At 39.4% G+C, this 18,212-nt stretch overlaps 1 protein-coding gene and 1 non-coding gene across 2 annotated transcripts in view; both read left to right on the forward strand.

Moving 5' to 3' along the window:
- The first annotated feature begins 3,125 nt into the window (after nt 1–3,125).
- On the forward strand, nt 3,126–3,230 carry LOC128097994 (U6 spliceosomal RNA). The gene has a single exon (XR_008214046.1). It is a non-coding gene; the product is annotated as a U6 spliceosomal RNA (small nuclear RNA).
- Nucleotides 3,231–14,233: 11,003 nt separating this feature from the next.
- The window catches only part of Shoc1 (shortage in chiasmata 1), an 80,928-nt gene continuing 76,949 nt past the window's right edge, over nt 14,234–18,212 (forward strand). The window contains exon 1 of the mRNA XM_052717216.1: nt 14,234–14,239. Within this exon, the coding sequence (XP_052573176.1) occupies nt 14,234–14,239 (6 nt within the window). The remainder of the gene's footprint in view (nt 14,240–18,212) is intronic.

Raw genomic sequence — 18,212 nt, forward strand, 5'->3', positions numbered from 1 at the left:
TTAGTAAAGGATATCAGTATCTTGCAGAATTGTTGTAAATATTAGAAGCAACCAAACATTTGTTGAACTTCTACTCTTTCCTAAGTTCTTTTTAAAAAAAATTATTTTATGTATGTGAGTGTTTTACCTACATGTATGCCTGCATACTACATGCATATGTGCTGGTGCTCTCAGAGGCCAAAAGACAGCATCAGACACCCTGGGACTCGAGTTACAGATGGTTGTGAGCTGCCATGTGGGGCAGTAGGGGTGGGCTGGGGGTGGGGTGTGGTGGGGTGGTCAGAGGAGACCAAACGAAGCTGAGAGAGTCGAGTTGGGCTTTAGAAGATCAGTAGGCATTTGAAGCTATAGAGATGTGTGAGAAGGCTCATGTAGACAGAGATTACCATATGAGGCCCTGACAGGAGAAAAGAAAGCGAAGATGGGATATAGTGGTGAATGGTTAATTCGGCAAGAGTGTGATTTGAATGAAGATCAGCAGTAGCTGGAAAATGTTTAGAGCCAGAACACAAAGAGTTCCGAAGGCCAAACTAAGGAGGCTGACTCCTTAAGGAATGAAGAGTTGTATACAATGTATAGATGTTGGCATGTGACAGCCTTGAATCTGAATTCTGGCTCCTTGCTTCCTACATGCAGAGTTCTGAATCCATCACTTAACCCCTTTAACTTCGTTTTTTTCTTCTGCACTAACTTATACCATATCCCAAGCTTAGCCCCTTGTAAACTGACTACTTAACCATCAACAGTTATTATGTATAGGCGCTGGCTAACTACTGGAAGCTTTTGATAGCAGTAGTGGACATAATTCAAATTCTCTAGCACTGTGCAGACAAAAGGCTGGAAGAACTCAGATAAACTGGTCTAGGAAACAGGTGGTAAAGTCATAGGGGATACTGGAAATTTTTAAAGGAGTCAAATACTGTAAGTTTTAAGAGTATTTTAGGATAGAATACAATGAAGTCCTTTTAGACACAAAAAAGTCATTACTCATGTGCGACAGAATGAAAATGTACAGGAAAGAAAAAAACCTGTGAAACAATTTTGGAGATGAGAGAGGATGATAAAAAAACCAAAGGGAATGAACTCTTTACTTGATGTTTAATCTTTATGCTATGATATGGAATGCATTTTTGTTTGTAGTATGCAATAACTGAGGAACTGGTGGAATATAAATATTAAAGGAGAATTAACTTAGAAGGGGAAAGAGGTACTTAGCCAAGGAAAGATAATGCCAAATGAGTCTAGATAAATATTTTGAGAAAAGTGAAGAAATACATTTCCTCCTTACATAAAATGTGAAATCACTGCAGAGAAAGAGGTGGGTTTCATATATATGCTGTGGGATGTTCTGTATGGCAAATGTGTTGCTGATTAGTCAATAAATAAAACACTGATTGGCCATTGGCTAGGCAGGAAGTGTAGGTGGGACAAGGAGGAGAATAAAGCTGGGAAGTGGAAGGCTGAGTGAGAGAGACACTGACAGCCGCCATGATGAGAAACAGCATGTGAAGATGCCGGTAAGCCACAAGACATGTGGCAAGGTATAGATTAATGGAAATGGATTAATTTAAGCTGTAAGAACAGTAAGAACAGTTAGCAAGAAGCCTGCCACAGCCATACAGTTTGTAACCAATATAAGTCTCTGTGTTTACTTGGTCAGGTCTGAGAGGCTGTGGGACTGGCAGGTGACAGAGATTTGTCCTGACTGTGGGCCAGGCAGGAAAACTCTAGCTACATATATATATGTATATATATAGAAGAGCTGAGGAGAAAGTCTAATCCAGACTTACGAATGCTGGCACTACTGGTACTATTGGACAGACAGTGCTTTGTGGGGGCAGTGAGGGTGAGATCCAAGTTGCTCATTATAGGACTTTTAGCAGCATTTCTTTTTTTTTTTTTTTTTTTGGTTTTTCGAGACAGGGTTTCTCTGTGTAGCTTTGCGCCTTTCCTGGGACTCACTTGGTAGCCCAGGCTGGCCTCGAACTCACAGAGATCCGCCTGCCTCTGCCTCCCGAGTGCTGGGATTAAAGGCGTGCGCCACCACCGCCCGGCAGCAGCATTTCTGTCATTTACAGATTAGAGGCCCATCATAGCCCAAATCTGACAAGAAAATATTGTCTCCAAATGTCTTCTAAGGGGACAGAATTACTTCCCATTGGGAACCACTGGTGTCAATTATTTGATGTGTAAGAGGAGCATTCAGAAGTACAGATATACAGTGTCTTATTTAAGAGCATTTCTGCCCCACAACAAGGCTGGTATATATTAACAATATTTGTTCCTCTATATTGAATGAATTGATGATCACTGACACTTAACATGGAAGGCCTTGCTAAAGAACACACATTGGTAGTGAAGGAAATAAGCCTGATTTTATGGTTTTACTATTCTACCCACTTCCTGTTAGGACTAGTTGCCTAACTTCCTATAAGTGTGTATATAAGGAATATATAGTAGGTGTTCAACAATTCTTTGTTAATTTATATTCTTAAATACAAGGTTGGTCCTAAATTAAAATTATGATAGGATAAAAGCCAAGCTTGATGACTTAACGTTTGTAATCCCAGTATTCACATGGCTGAGGCAGTAAGTTTGCCATGAATTTGGGGCCAAATCAGGTTACATTATGATTTCTAGGCCAGCCTATGCTCCAACATGAGACATTATCTACACTCAGCTTTTCATAAAATTATTTCTCCTGCATATGGAATTATTAATGCATGTCATCTTTCCAAATCACCTTCATTTTAAAACATAACAAAGCAATCAAGGAAACCGCACACAACACTAAGACTTAGATGGGGAGGAAAGAAAAAGAAATATAATAGGCTTTCCATAGTTTACAGACATGATATAGGCTACCCTGGGTATCTGAGGCATTTGCTTTAATTTATTCTAGCTTAAGCTTCCAAGTTAGATGGCTCAGCACTTGCTACTCTCGAAGAGGATTAGGATTCAGTTCCCAGCATGCACAGCAGCTCACAACTGTCTGTAACTCCAGTTATGGGGGAATTGGACACCTTCTGACCTCCTCTGCATGCATGTTATGCAGACATACCTGCAGGCAAAATATCCACACACATAATGTTAAAAAAAATAATGTTTTAAAAATTCCAAGTTGAGTGCTGGCTTCAGCAGTACATCTACTAAAATTGGGATGATACAAGAGATTAGCATGGCCCCTGCACAAGGATGACATGCAAATTTGTGAAGCGTTCCATATTTTTTAATATTAAAATTGAGACCTTCACATGTTTATATAGCTAAAGTCAAGTCTATTTTAATAAACAGCTGGTTTTTGTTTTGTTTTTTTGTTTTGTTTTTTTTTTGGTTTTTTGAGACAGGGTTTCTCTGTGTAGCTTTGCGCCTTTCCTGGAACTCGCTTTGGAGACCAGGCTGGCCTCAAACTCACAGAGATCTGCCTGCCTCTGCCTCCCGAGTGCTGGGATTAAAGGCGTGCGCCGGCGTGCGCCACCGCTGCCCGGCCTAAACAGCTGTTTTTGCATGTGGTCAGAGGCTAATCAAGTGCATGTTTCAGAGGTTTTACCACAGTGTAAAAAGTGTAATCTGTAATGGTTTTGTTTGCTATTACACAAGATACACTACAAAGAGAAAAACTTTTTTTTCATAAATGACAAATTTATATAATTTTCCACTTAACTTGGGCATTTTTTATGCTGCATTACAAAATCAATCAGGTTGAAATTATTTATATTAGAACTTTCTTAAGTTTTTAAAATACACACAAGAAAAAAACCATTTGTATACTATCTATTTGGAACAAAGGCTTTTATACCTACTTTGGGGTTGGGTTTTTTTTTTTAATAAAGATAATTAAAATGCAAAAAAAAATTTCCTAGTTTAACCAGAGATGACTCTTGATATTTTAAAAACATTTTTAGATTTATTATTTTTGATGTGTATGAGTGTTTTACTTGCATGTAAGTATTTGTGGCGCATGCATGCTTGTTGCCTGTTGGATCCCCTGGAAGTGGAGTTACAGAGGATTGTAGCCACCATGTGGCTGCTGAGAACAGAACTCGGATCCTCTGCAAGAACAACCAAGGTTCTTAACCACTGAGTTATCTCTCCGGTCCCTATGCAGGGTCTTTTCTGCATAGTGCAGGCTGACCTTGAACTTGCAATCTTCCTGCCTCAGCTTCCTAAATGCTAGGATTACAGGAATGTCCCATCACACTCAGCTAAATTTACAAGTCTAGCTGGTGGTAGTGCATGCCTTTAATCCCAGCACTAGAGAGGCAGAGGGAGGCAATATAGTCCATTTCTATATACTGAGTTCCAGGACAGCTAGAGCTAGAGAGCCCCTGCTGTAGGATGGTCTTTCTATATGCTGTGAATATGTGTTGCTATGATTGGTTAATAAAGAAGCTGCTCTGGCCTATGGAGAGTCAGGTTATAACTAGGTGGGAAATCCAAGAGAGAGACAGGAAGAAGAAAAGCAGAGGCACAGGAGACGCCAGCCCACAACCGAAGGAGCAAGATACCTGCAGACCAGTAGCACCGTGGCCACGTGGCAACATATAGATTAATAGAAATGAGTTGTTATAATAGCTAGCTAACAAGAAGCCTGACCCATAGGCCATATAGTTTATGAGTAATATAAGTCTCTGTGTGTTTACTTGGGACCAAGTGGCTGGGGGACTCGGGTGGGAGAGATTTGTCCAGACTGCTGAGCAAGGCAGGACCGGAGAAACTTCCAGCTAAAAGACCCTGTCTCAAAACAAACAAACAAACAAATAATTGTGTAAGTCTAGCAATTGGTTTTACTTATTTTTTAAGTTGACTCACTTTTCATTAGGTACGCAGTGGTACTAAGTTATGGTTTTTGTGTTCTAAATGGCTAGAATTCCCATAGGTGTGGTTAATCTCACGCAATATTAGTTATTTAATCAATTATTGTTTTGTATCTCTACAACTTAACTGTTGAGATAATAAGTTATTATTTCCTTGTTATATTTCCATACTCTTATGACATTAATTTCCTCAGGGAATGATAGGTTTTTATGTAAAGCTGCTAGTTCCCTAGACACTTGACAGCTCTTACCAATCAGCATAGCTCCTTGCTTAAAATAATTTACAAGGGCCAGGAAGATGACTCAGTGAGCAAAGGCACTTGCTGCCAAGCCTGAAGACCTCAGTTCAATACCTGGGATCCAGAGACTGAAAGGGAAGAACTGACTCCCCTCCAGTTGTCTGCCGACCTCCACACAAGTGCCCTCCCACACCCAAACATCAAATAAATAAATAAATGTAATAAAAGTAATTGAACTGGCCGGGTGGCAGTGGTACATACCTTTAATCCCAGCACTCAGGAGGCAGAGGCAAGTAGATCTCTGTGAGTTCGAGGCCAGCCTGGGCTACAGAGTGAGTTCTAGGAAAGGCGCAAAGCTACACAGAGAAACCCTATCTCCAAAAAAAAATTAAGGAATGAATCTGTGAGAGAATGATGACACCTTACTGGATAGAAGGCTTGTGGACTATGTCAATGTAAGTTTGAGGAAATCCCTTAATTTCGTTAGGCAACCAATGTGAGGCTTTTGAGGGGAATGTTAATCAAGGAAGTGTAAAATCGTAGTTAGCCTTTCCATTTGCCCTAAGGAAACAGTGATCCAATTATTTTTATTTATTCCAGCCAATATTCTCTGGAGTTACACACTCAAGTCCAATATATGGGTAAAGTTTCTATCCTGGTCAGAATCTAAGCTTAAATGAATTTTCAATGTATATAAAAGGTCCAATATCATGTGAAATGGCTAATAACCCCCCCAAAAATGAGGAGTTGAACACCTGAGAGAAGGTATTCATGTTTACAAAGTGAATGCTGCAAAAAAAAGGGTTAAGAATGCGTGATTTCTTGCATTTGATGAAAAGGTAATGTTAAGTTTCTCTTCTGCGCCTGTAGAGTTTCCTTATGCTAATGTTGCTACAATCACAGCTCTTTCAGCAGTAATTATCTACTGCTATGTTGTGCTAAAATATCTCTTCTCGGTCTACTGATGCAAAACAGTTCCTTCAGGATGATCAAAAGATAGTACAAGAGGCCACACCTATAAATTAGTTCTCACAGGACAATAAATTACTTATGTAACACATTTATGCAATACCCTTTTCATTCCATATATCCAGATTTTCTGCATGATCTGGTTTGAGCTGATGTGCAATTCTGTCTCAAGATGACTATTTGCTATATTCATGCCATGCTCACTTAGCAAGCATGTACTCATGCTTCTGGGGCATTTTATGCACTTTAATATCCCTGCAAGAATACTAGAAACCTATATTTAACAGAAATGCAAAATGGATTATTTGTTATTTTAAAAGAATTTTTAGAATAAATTTTTATTCCAGGATTGCCTTGGGCAAGGCACAAAGATAATTAAGGCATGGCCCATGAACCATGATCTAAGGAAGATTGTGGTCTGTGGGTAAGGCAGACATGAGCAAAACAATTATTATTGTGGAAAAAAAAATAGCATTGTCCAGTAGACTTGAGAGGAGTAAAATGAGAAATGTTCAGAGAATGGCCAGTGTTTCAGAGTTCCATAGGAACTAGGGCTGCTCTAGGCTCAGGTTTTCAGACTACATGCTGTAGGTGGCAGAGATCTGAGAGCGCGAGCCGAGTGGTGAGCTCCTGCATTAGTTATATTAAAATAGCATCCTGGCAGCGATGCTTAGACTTACCTGAAGGGGTGTTAAAAGAAAGGCAACTTCAGTCAAGGCTCTGTAACTTCTTTCCTTCTTGGCACTGCCAGTGCCTGATGCCAAGTACATGTCTAATAAATGTGAAACATTTTGTCATGGCCACAGCACCACAGCATGTGAACACAGCAGTGACCCCTGTATCAGTCAGCACAATGGATTTTCCCCCTTCCCTCTTTCATGATGACTCTTCAGCTTAGTTTATGTTCGAGTATGTATCTCAACTTGTTTGTTTTACATTTAGATTTAAAATAGCAATGGTGCAAAAATGATGAACTAGAATTTTCAGAGAAACATAATTGTTCAGGTTAGAGAGAGAGAGAAGGAGTATGTACTGATCTTCCAGAAGACCTGATTCAATTTCCAGCACCTACATCAGGCAGCTTACAACTGCCTGTAACTCTAACCAGAGGGGGATCCAAGACCTCTAAGCTCTAGAGACAGCTACATTCACATATGTACATACAAACACACTTACAAAGTAAAAGAAAAAGTAATTGCTACAATGTTGCAAACTTTTTGAGTTATACTTTATGAAGTATACAGAGAAAGTATCTGTAAAACACATAGCAGACTGAAAACTAACATTCCTTTTTTTAAAGTGTGTCTTTATTAAGATGGATGTTAAAGCCAGACTACCTGGATTTAAAACTTGGTATCATACTTTCTAGCTAGTCTTGAGTAAGCTACTTAAGCATTCAATGCCCCAGTTTTCTTATTTACAAACTAGGGCTCATCATATCTTATTTAGTACTGAAGTGTGGCCAAGTGTTTAGAATAGAATTTAGAACATAACAAGTCCTAAATAAAACTCAGCATTTAAAAGCTTTTTATCATTAGTGTGTCAGAGATTGCTATATATTTCTCAACACCTGGTCTCTCTTTCTTGTATTAATAGAATCTCCAAGTTGTAACTATGCATGTAACTGTCTGGCATAAATACTGTATAGTCTAGTTTTTATTACAATCATGTGTGACCATGTGTCTAGGGCCTAACCAGTGAGATGTAAGCATTAGTACCATGTGGTAGCTGATGAGAACCTTCCTCAAAAGACAACTGGATGTCTACCAACTTTTCAAAATTTTATAAGTATGAAATTTGTAGCTAAATGTTTTCCTGTGTCCCACCTAGTCCGCAGCCGCTGGGACCCAAGTAAACAAACAAAGGCTTTTATTAATTAAAACTCAGCCCATTTCTGTTAATCTATATGTTGTCATGTGTTCCATGGCTTTACCTGTGTGCCATTACATGCTGCTCCCTGGACGGCGGGCTGGCGTCTCCTGACTCAGCCTTCCTCTTCCCAGAATTCTCCTTGTCTGCTTATCCCACCTATACTTTCTGCCTGGCTACTGGCCAATCAGCATTTTATTTATCAACCAATCAGAGCAACACATTCACAGCATTGAGAGCGACATCACCATCAGAAATTATTGAAAGTTAGTTCAGGTATAGAGTAACAAGAACTGTTACTTTTGGAAACACGCTGACATTTATAAACAAATTCAGAAAAAATTCCTAAATGTATAGTCTAGAGAAATGTACAAGCGTACTAGGGTACACGTAAAAGGATGCCAATGGGAATAAATCTGTAATAGTCCTGACTTACAATAAACGTGAAGGCTTAGGCAGGAGAATCATGAATTGAGGCAAGCCTGGTCTATATAGCAAACCTTTATCCTAAATGTGAGGGTAATGTCAGAAAGAAAGGAAAACGAGAAAAGGGAGAGAGATCAGGGAGAGAGAAAGGAGAAGGGAAAGGTAGGTTGATCTGTCAATTTCAGCCTTTGTCTTGAATGCTTCTGTCCATGGTCAGTTAGCACAGTAGTTCTTAGGCCCGTGGTGAGGCAGAATATCACAGCAGGGAGCGTGTGATTAAAGTTTTCATTTCACTGCTGGAAGAGGAAGGGATTGGACTAGGGTCCCAACATCCCTACTAAGGATGTAGCTCTAATTTTTGTCCATTAGCCCTCATTTCCAAAAGACTGTAACTATCACCTTCCAGTAGTGCCAGGTGCTGGGGGAACTAAGCCTTTATTTCAACACATGGGCTATCTTATAAGTGTATTCAATAATATCCAGTGCATAGAAGAATTAAGAACCAAAGCAATACAAAATATGAAGATTTAAAAATAGGCAAGCTGTCATTTAGACTTGGGCAGAACATTTTGAAGAAAAGCAAGGCAATGATCAGTATAAAGTCAGGATTATAGTAATTTCTAGGTAGAGAGAGACATCCTCTAGGGAAGAGCTTTGATTAAAAAAGGAAACATGGTAGCCGGGCGGTGGTGGCGCACGCCTTTAATCCCAGCACTCGGGAGGCAGAGCCAGGCGGATCTCTGTGAGTTCGAGGCCAGCCTGGGCTACCAAGTGAGTTCCAGGAAAAGGTGCAAAGCTACACAGAGAAACCCTGTCTCGAAAAACCAAAAAAAAAAAAAAAAAGGAAACATGGGGCTTCTGAACTTCTTACCATGTTCTGTTCCATAACTGGAGTAGAGGTTTCATGTATTTTTCTTAACATATTTTTTAAATAATATATTGTCTTATGTACTTTTGTATATTAATATCATATTTTACAATTAAAACTGCAGATACACAAAGAAACATAGATCCTGTAGCCTGTACTTCATTCTTTCCTCTATCATACTAACTCCTAAACACTGGCTCTCTAAGACCATGAGGATTCAGACCACAACAGAGCCATCAGAGTAATGAGACAGAAGAAAGATGTCACCAGAAGGCTGGGGGGGGGGGGGGCACAGCAGAACTGTTCTATCAATCCTGACCTTCTTATCTTTGAAATGTCTTGTTATTTATACAGCTAGATTTTTAAAATTATTTTTATTTTATTTGTGCTAGTGCATTTTGCCTGTGTCTATGTGTCACAGTGTCAGAACCCCTGGAGCTGGAGTTACAGACAGTTGTGAACTGCCATGTGGGTGCTGGGAATTGAACCTGGGTCCTCTGGAAGAGGAGCCAGTGCTCTTAAACGCTGATCCACCTCTCCAGCCCTATACAGCTAGATCTTATTTTAACTAATATACTTATCTAGGCATAACCTTAGAAGGGATGTTGGGACTCCAGTCCAGTCCTTTCCTCTTCCAGCAGTGAAATGAAGAACTTCGCTTTAACCACACACTGCTTGATGTGATATTCTGACTTACTACAGGCCCAAGATTTTTAAAAAGACAACCCACCCAACAGAAAAATTGCCTAATCTCATACATACATATATACACATATTCTAGGCAATTTGTATAAGAAGAACACCAAAGGACTCATAAACACCTAAAAAGTGTTCAATTATGAAATAAATATAAAGTACTTGATATGTTATACTGGCAAAACTTTCTGAAAAGCAATATATTCAGTATTGCTGTGTATTCATAAATATGATCCCTCTTGGCATTGTTAATATAAATTGCTATAAATTTTTGGAAGATAAACAAAAAGTATCTATCACAGTTGAAATGCTCTCATGACTTGAGACAGCAAATCAAAAAAACATTCCATAGAAATTACTGAAGAGCAGATTTCTAAGAATTTCACTGTGACATTATTTGTTCAGATGAAATCCTGGAAACAATCATTAGTTGTAGCATATCTGAATAAATTGTAGCACACAGTTACTATGAGATACCTTATTATTCAGCTGTTTTTGTTTTAAAGATGAGTTAGATGGAAGGATGCTGACCTAGAAAGCTGTTCATGAATTATTTAGTGATGAAAGTGAGCTATTCATTTTTTATATTTCTGGCCAACCAATTCTGTACATGCCTACCGGTGTAGCTTTGTAACGACATGCAAAGTATCAAAAGACAGAACCTAGATGTTTTTTTAAGTTATTTTGTGCCTATGGGGAGGGGAACGCATGTCCTAGCCAGTCTGTAGATGTCAGAGGACAACTTGTGGGAGTCAGGTCTCCCCTTCCACCTTGTGGGTTCCAGGGACTGAACTCTGGTCATTAGTCTTGGTGGCAAGCACCTTAACTTGCAAGGCCATCTCACTGGACCTGTAACCCAGATTTTAATAGTCGTTACCTTACCTGGGAGTCAGGTCAGAAATGAGGGTTCCTTCTTCTGCACATATCTTTGGGTGATTTTACTGGTTCTAGTTGAGTCTGTATACTTTTCTAATTAGCAAAATTACATAATTTTGGTGTTAATGAAATGTATTCCCCGGTAGGTGAACACCTATAAAATTGTTGCTAAACCTATTATTGGAATATACTGCACAAACCTGTACAAATTAGAACGAAGTGACTCAAGGAAATGGAACGGCTTATCCTCCTGGTGTGTCACAATCACCTTTTCAATGTTAACTAGAAAGAAAGAGATGAATTAGTAAAATAAATAAATATACATTACTTCATGCAATCTCCTGGGAAGAAGCTCAGTGCCAAGCGGGACCATGAAAAAGAAAGCAGAAGTTAAGAAGCACAAAGGAATGTGCTGTTCTCTATCAGGGAGGTCTAGTTATTCTACGCTAGAATGTGCGAGGGAGTGGCTATCCATCAAGATATAAAATCCACACATTCCCATTCAAAGAATATTTCCTGCCCCACCTCAAATGTTCTTCCTCCAGTACTGCACAACCACCTGGCCACACACACGCCTATGTTTGCCTTCTCGTCTTTCTCTGAAGCCATCTGATTGCTAAATCCTCTGAAAGTTACCCGTGCAAAGCTACTGGCCATGCGTTGCTTCTGGAGACTTTAGCTAATAACATGGTAGCCCGGCTAAGAATAAAGCCAGACTCGGCTCTTCCTGACTTCCGGCCGCCATCGCCTCTGTCACCCAGCCTACCAAGGGTGTGCAACAGGCTTTGGCTCTGGGACGCCAGTCAGACCGCCCCAGACCGTCACATCCGGGCAACGGATGAGCCAACCCAGAGGGCGGAGTCTGACCTGACCAATGGGAGCGTGGAGTTCAGCAGCCATCTGAGGTCACGTGTCCAATGGGCGGGGAACTTGCCTCTTGTGGACTCCAAAGCGGGAGGTTCTACCTCCTGTGAGAGAAGGAAGGTCCGCCCTAGCGGAGGGTAAGAAAAGATTCCCTGAGGCTGAAGTACGGCGGCCGCTCGGAATTCTCTAGAAAACAGATTTCCGAGGCGTGGTTTATGGAGTCGCGCAGGGACGAGATCTTGAACCCGGCTTCTGCCCAGTCCGTTAGGGGCAGCTGGAACATGGAGGGCCTGGCGGGCCCGTGGTTTCCACTCAGCTAGTTGCATAGGTCGTGAGAAAGTAAACAACACGAGCCTCCTTTACAAATTTTATATGCCCCCCCCACCTCCGCCCCACCCCCCCAAAAAAAATGCTCTTAAGTGGTTTATGTGAGAGAGTGTGGAAGGGGAGAAAATTCCAGAATGCCTTCATGAAATGGGAGAAGATGCGGCTTAAAACTCGAAAGATTCACACTCATCTTGGGTGTTAACACAGACAACTACCCCAGCTTTGTGTCCAAGAGCCTGACCTAATTATTGTCTCTGTTTCCATTTTGAACCATTATTCTGTAGGAGGAAGCGGAGAGGAAGTAAAATCTTTAGAAGTGAATTTAAAATTAAACCTGCAGAATTGCTACAAGTTAATCTTTTGGGTTTTGGGGGGTTTTTTTTGTTTTTGTTTTTTGGTTTTTCGAGACAGTGTAGTTTTGGTGCCTGTCCTGAATCTCACTCTGTAGCCCAGGCTGGCCTCGAACTCACAGAGATCCACCTGGCTCTGCCTCCGGAGTGCTGGGATTAAAGGCGTGTGCCACCACTGCCCGGCTTACACGTTAATCTTTTAACAAATTATTTCTAGCTGCTCTCAAGAGGCAGATTCTTTCTGAATTTGAGGCCTACCATAGTGCGACCTTGTCTCAGAAATCAACGAAATAAGAAAAAAATTAATCTTGACGATGATTATGATTGGTCTTTAAATATAAAGCCAATTTATCTTTTCTTCCCATCTACCCAACAAACTAAGGTGGGTTCAGATACCTGTTCTTCAATCCAATAGACTTGGCAGATGAAATTCTGTTAGTAATGTAATATGCAGTATCTTAAGTACTTCAGAGCATGACTGTCAATGATTGATGTCAATACAAAAAAAACCAATTTTCTTCAAAATAGTTGATGATGATGATGAATAATCTAAAGCTGATAGAAATACTAGGCTTTACAAATAAGGACAGAAAATTGAAAATAAATGCTAACCACAAATTGAGTGGGCAAGCTAAGAGTTGTGCTTTCTTTCTCTTTTTATTTTTTTAGTCTTTAAACTCACTTATATAATGATACACAGTCATAATTTTCTGAAAAAACGTAACTTTAAGACGTGAAAATTTGGGGCTAGAGCCATGGCTCAGTGACTAAGAGCACTGCCTGCTCTTTCAGAGGACCTGGGTTTGATTCCCAGCCCTCAAATGGCAGCTCACAACATCGGTAACCCCCATCTCAGGAGGTCCAGGGGCACCAGGCAAATACATGGTGGTGCACAGACACACATGTAGACAAAACACTCATACACATAAATCAGATTTTAAAAAAGAAATGAAAAGTCTAGAATCAGTGTTCTCTTCAAAGACTGTGATGCAATGTATGGAAAGGCATAGAGATGTAATGATTATAAATATTCTCAGAAATAATTATCAGTTTAAAAATGCCATGTTGGCATTAAGAGTAGGTGTAGTACCTAACTGGCACCATACTTACTGGTATTTAAGACTCTGTCAGTATTAAAACTAATCTGGATTATGTATTTGCTCAATTTAATTGAAAGACTGTAATATCTAAAAATTTCTCTGTTATTAATCAAAATTATTGTGTTGTGGATTATTTTAGAAGTTTATTTGTTTTCAAATACCTCAGCAAGTTGAATAGTTAAGGATGTTCACTTTGGGCCAGTGAGATGGGTAAAGGCACCTGCCAGCAGCCCTGAGGAATCTGAGTTTGATGCCCGGGACCCTCACGGTAGAAGGAGAGAACAGAATCCCACAAGTTGTCCCCTGACTTCCACACACACAATGGCACAATTGTGCACACATACACTATAAATAAAAATGCAACAAAAATTTTACAAAAAGAGTATTCACTTGATGATAACTGGAAACAGGTAGATTATAGTCCTCTCCTAGAGATGATATCTTCAGGTCTTTTCCTTTTCCTTTTTTTTTTTTTTTGGTTTTTTTGAGACAAGGTTTCTCTCTATAGCCCTGGCTATCCTGGAACTCACTCTGTAGACCAGGCTGGCCTCAAACTCAGAGGTCCATCTGCCTCTGCCTCCCAAGTGCTGGTATTAAAGGCATGCGCCACCACCACCCAGGCTATATCTTCAGATCTTCAGACTTCAGAACTTCACATTATATAAGACAACAGGTAAAACACAAAAACATGAAATAATAATTACACTAGATGTCTTAGTTAGGTTTTGATTGCTGTGAAGAGGCACTATGACCATGGCAACTCTTATAAAGTACACATTTAATTGTGGTGGCTTGCTTACAGTTCAGAGGTTCAATTCATCATGGAGGGAGCATGACGGTATGCAGGCAGGCATGGTGCTGGAGAAATAGCCCAGTGTCCTACATCTTGCAGGCAACAGGAAGTGGACTGACTGTCACACTGAGTGAAGCTTGAGAAAAAGACCTCAAAGCCTGCCTCCACAGTGACGCTAATCCAACAGAAGGTGTGGCCTCCAGCCTCAAGGTCTGGATTAAAGGTGTGTGTTATCCAGCCTCCTTCAACAAGGCCACACTTCCTAATAGTGCCACCCCCTATGAGCTTTTATGGGGTCCAAAACCATTCAAACTACCACACTAGGCCGTGAGCATTTATATTAAAATATGTACTTAATTCAATAAGACATTATTAGTAAACTATTATATAAAATATAAACATCTGGCTGACATCTGAATTCCCTGAAGTCTCAGTCGTTTTATTTGTTTTTGGAGGGATAGATATTGAGCCCAGAGACTTGAGCGTGTTTGTCAAAGTCTTTTACCATTGAGCTATCTCAGCAGCCCACATACTTTATTCAGAGAGAGCCTCGCTAGGTAGCCCAAACTGGCTTTGCACTCTAAATCCACCTTCCCCATCCTTAGTGCTTAGATTAGAGGCATGAATCACAACATCCCACTCCTTCCAGACATTTTAAATGACAGAGATATTAAGAACTATTTGATAAACTTAGTAACTTCTGAGGTATAATTCCTTGATTTCTCATGTGGGAACCATCCTGGCTTAATTAATTGTTATAATTGCTTATTATTTTATTCAGTAGATTTGTTGAATTTCTGATAGTCTGTTGGCTTGGTAGCTTTATCATACAATAATTGCTTTATTCTGAATGAACTAGCTATTAGAGAATTCTAACTTCAGGCCTTTTATTTTTTAAGTAAGAGAATGGATATAATTTCCTGATTCTTACTCTGTTTCTTTTTTTAATAGGTTTTAAGAAAAACTTTTAATGTCAACGCACTGTATTACTACTTTTTAAAGATTTATTTATTTTCATTTTATGCATATAGGTGTTTTGCCCAAGTGCTGGTCTGTGCACTAGCGCCTTTGGAGATCAAAAGAGGACTTCAGGTCCCTTGGAATTGGAGTGACAGACAGTTGTGTCGGGTGGGTGCTGGTACTCAAACCTGGGTCCTTGGCAAGTGCTCTGAACTGCTGAGTCCTCTTTCCAACCCTCTATTTCTTCATTACAGAGTTATGGCCTTGCTTATTTCATTTCAAAATCTTTGAGAAACACAATTACCCTGTATAAAATACGGTGTCAGTCTTTGCCACTCTAGCCTCTTTTCAACACAATTATCATATTAAACATACTTGAACTCACCAACTTGTATGAATTAAATGACAAGAGAAAATATAGAAAAATGTATACCAGTACACATTATTTTCATATTAGATTTTCAACCACAAAAATAAATGTTACTTTATACTTTACATTTATCATTTAGGACCTTTTGAAAAAATAAGTGAACGAAAGACTTGTGATTAAAAGAGATTTTCTCCTCTTGGCTTTGCTATTTTACACTTAACTTTTGTATTTCTAGATATCGCACTCTGTATAGCTTTGAAGAGAAGAGCTATGTTTTCGGCATTCAAATATCATGCAGTAGACTATTTACATGAGGTATGATGTTACGGACTCGCTATCCATTTACTAAGAATTATTCTTGGGAACATGTTGTGTGTATCTAGCATGTGATAGTTTTCAGCAATTCATAGGTTTATCTTTAGTTGCTTTCAGAATCCATTAAAATTACCTTAGGTTTTTATAGCAGTTAAGTACTGTGTGTGTGTGTGTGTGTGTGTGTGTGTACATACTCTTACCATGGTGTGCATATAGGGGTTAAGAGGACAGCTTGCAAGAGTTGATTCTGTCTTCTGTTGTGTGAGAGAGACCTGGGGGCCAAACTCAGGTCATTAGCATTGGGGGGAAGTGCCTTCAACCTCTGAGCCATCTCACCAGCCCTAGTTCAACTTTTTTATCTGTTTGTTTTTGTTTCTTTGTTTCTTTGTTGAGACATGGTTTCTCTGTGTAGCCCTGGCTGTCCTGGAACTCACTCTGTAGACCAGGCTGGCCTCAAACTCACAGACATCCACCTACCCCTGCCTCCCAAATGCTGGGATTAAAGGCATGCGCCATCATGCCCAGCCTTAGTTTCAACTTTTAATATTTCTTTCAAAGTCCACTTTTGTAAGGGACTTTTAAATTAAATTAAAATAGTTGAATAGCAAAATAAATCTGAAACTACCTGAAGAGAAGAACAAGACTTTTGGCAAGTTTGGAAGGTTTTATTAACATTCTGAAGTGATCCTCCTTTAAGAGACATGTAGTCCCAGTGCTTGGAAAGCTAAAACAGCAAGATAAGTTTCAAGCCATCTGAGGCTGTATAGTGATACCCCATCCCCAAAAAATAAAAGAGCACACACATAAAAAAAAAGAATGGGCACAAAAGTAATCCTAGTCATTGTTACTGTGACAATAACAGCATGTCTTGATGAATCAGATACTTTGTCCATCTAATGGATGATGTCATTTGATCAATGTAAGTCCCCACACATCAAATACTATTACTCTACAGACTTTAAAGCTTCGCAGTTAGCAGAATAATATCAAGAGAGCTAAGTATCTTGGAAAAATGTCAGAGGTGAATTCAAGTCCAGGTATATTGTTAATGAATGTATTGCAGGAGATAGAGGTCATGTAATAGTTTATTGTTCTTATGATCTTAAATGACAAGTTAAAATTTCATTTTCATTATTACATTAACCTGCCCATCTACCAGTACAAAAATATTACAGTAAACTAAAACTATGTTACATTTTATGGGGATTAAGAAATATACATAGTCATCTCCAGGTTTTATTTATTCTCTCATAACTGAGAGACACAAATATGTAGTTATAACATATGCTTGGATTACTTGCAAAAATGCAGTTTCTCAAAAGTCCTCAAAGATTTCTTCTTACTCCTGGTGCCTTAGTAATGCTGGTGTATTGCACTCTGTGATGTGATGCTGAGAAATGTCAGATCTTGCAGGTGTGAGACTTTATAAAGTTGATGACGATGTATTAAGAGCCACTCAAATAACAATATAAAGATCTGGCAAAGTAGAATTGCTTAACAGACAATAGAAAGAAAAATGATGTGAATATCCAAGGAGTCAGACTTACTAATTCAATGTCTTAATAATTCAAATGTTTTCACAAATTATCTCCCTATGATCAAAGAAGAGAACTGATGCCATCTGTATCATCAAATATAGTTTATGAGAAAATTGCCTCAGAAGCAACTGTAAACAACATTTATTAGATGTAAATTATTTCTTAAAACTTTCTTTTTTAGATGAAGTACTAGTCAAGGTTTTCTTTTTCCTGTTTACATGTATCTTTGGTTCTCATTTTATATGGGTCAAATTAAATGATCTTTTATACCACTTATTCTTGGATAATGAAAACCTCTTACTGAATGTAACACCTTCAGCAGCATAAAACATAAACAACAACAAAAAACCGATCAGTTTTGCAGGTACATGGAATAATGAATTCCACAAGAAGTCGGAGTCTCTGGAGAGGACTTCATGAAGGAGATGCTGCCTACACTGAGATAGACAGCTATAGAACAGCAGCTCTTTTTCACAGAGTAGACCGGTGTTGTGACCACTGAGTGCTAAGGTGGGGGGTGGGATGGCAGGAGGAGGCACAAAGTCATGGGAGTTAACACTGGGAAGCGAGGGAAGAGTCAGGACAACTTGAGCTAATCTACAGGTTTATTCAACTGATAACATCCTTTCTGTGTTGCTTGATTGAGAAAGGATCTTGCTGTGTAGTCCTAGCGGGGCTGATAGTCTGTATTTAGCCCACAATGGCCTCAAACTAATAATCCTCCTGCCTCAGCCTCCCAAGGGCTGAGATTACAAGCTGCACCACTATGACCACCTTTAACATCTTTTTAAAGGAAGAGTTTTCTTCCTTAGGTTTACTTTCGAAATTAGAAGCT

This window comes from Peromyscus californicus, unplaced genomic scaffold (assembly GCF_007827085.1).
Source record: "Peromyscus californicus insignis strain IS unplaced genomic scaffold, ASM782708v3 Scaffold_5__1_contigs__length_169319896, whole genome shotgun sequence".
Classification (NCBI taxonomy): domain Eukaryota; kingdom Metazoa; phylum Chordata; class Mammalia; order Rodentia; family Cricetidae; genus Peromyscus; species Peromyscus californicus.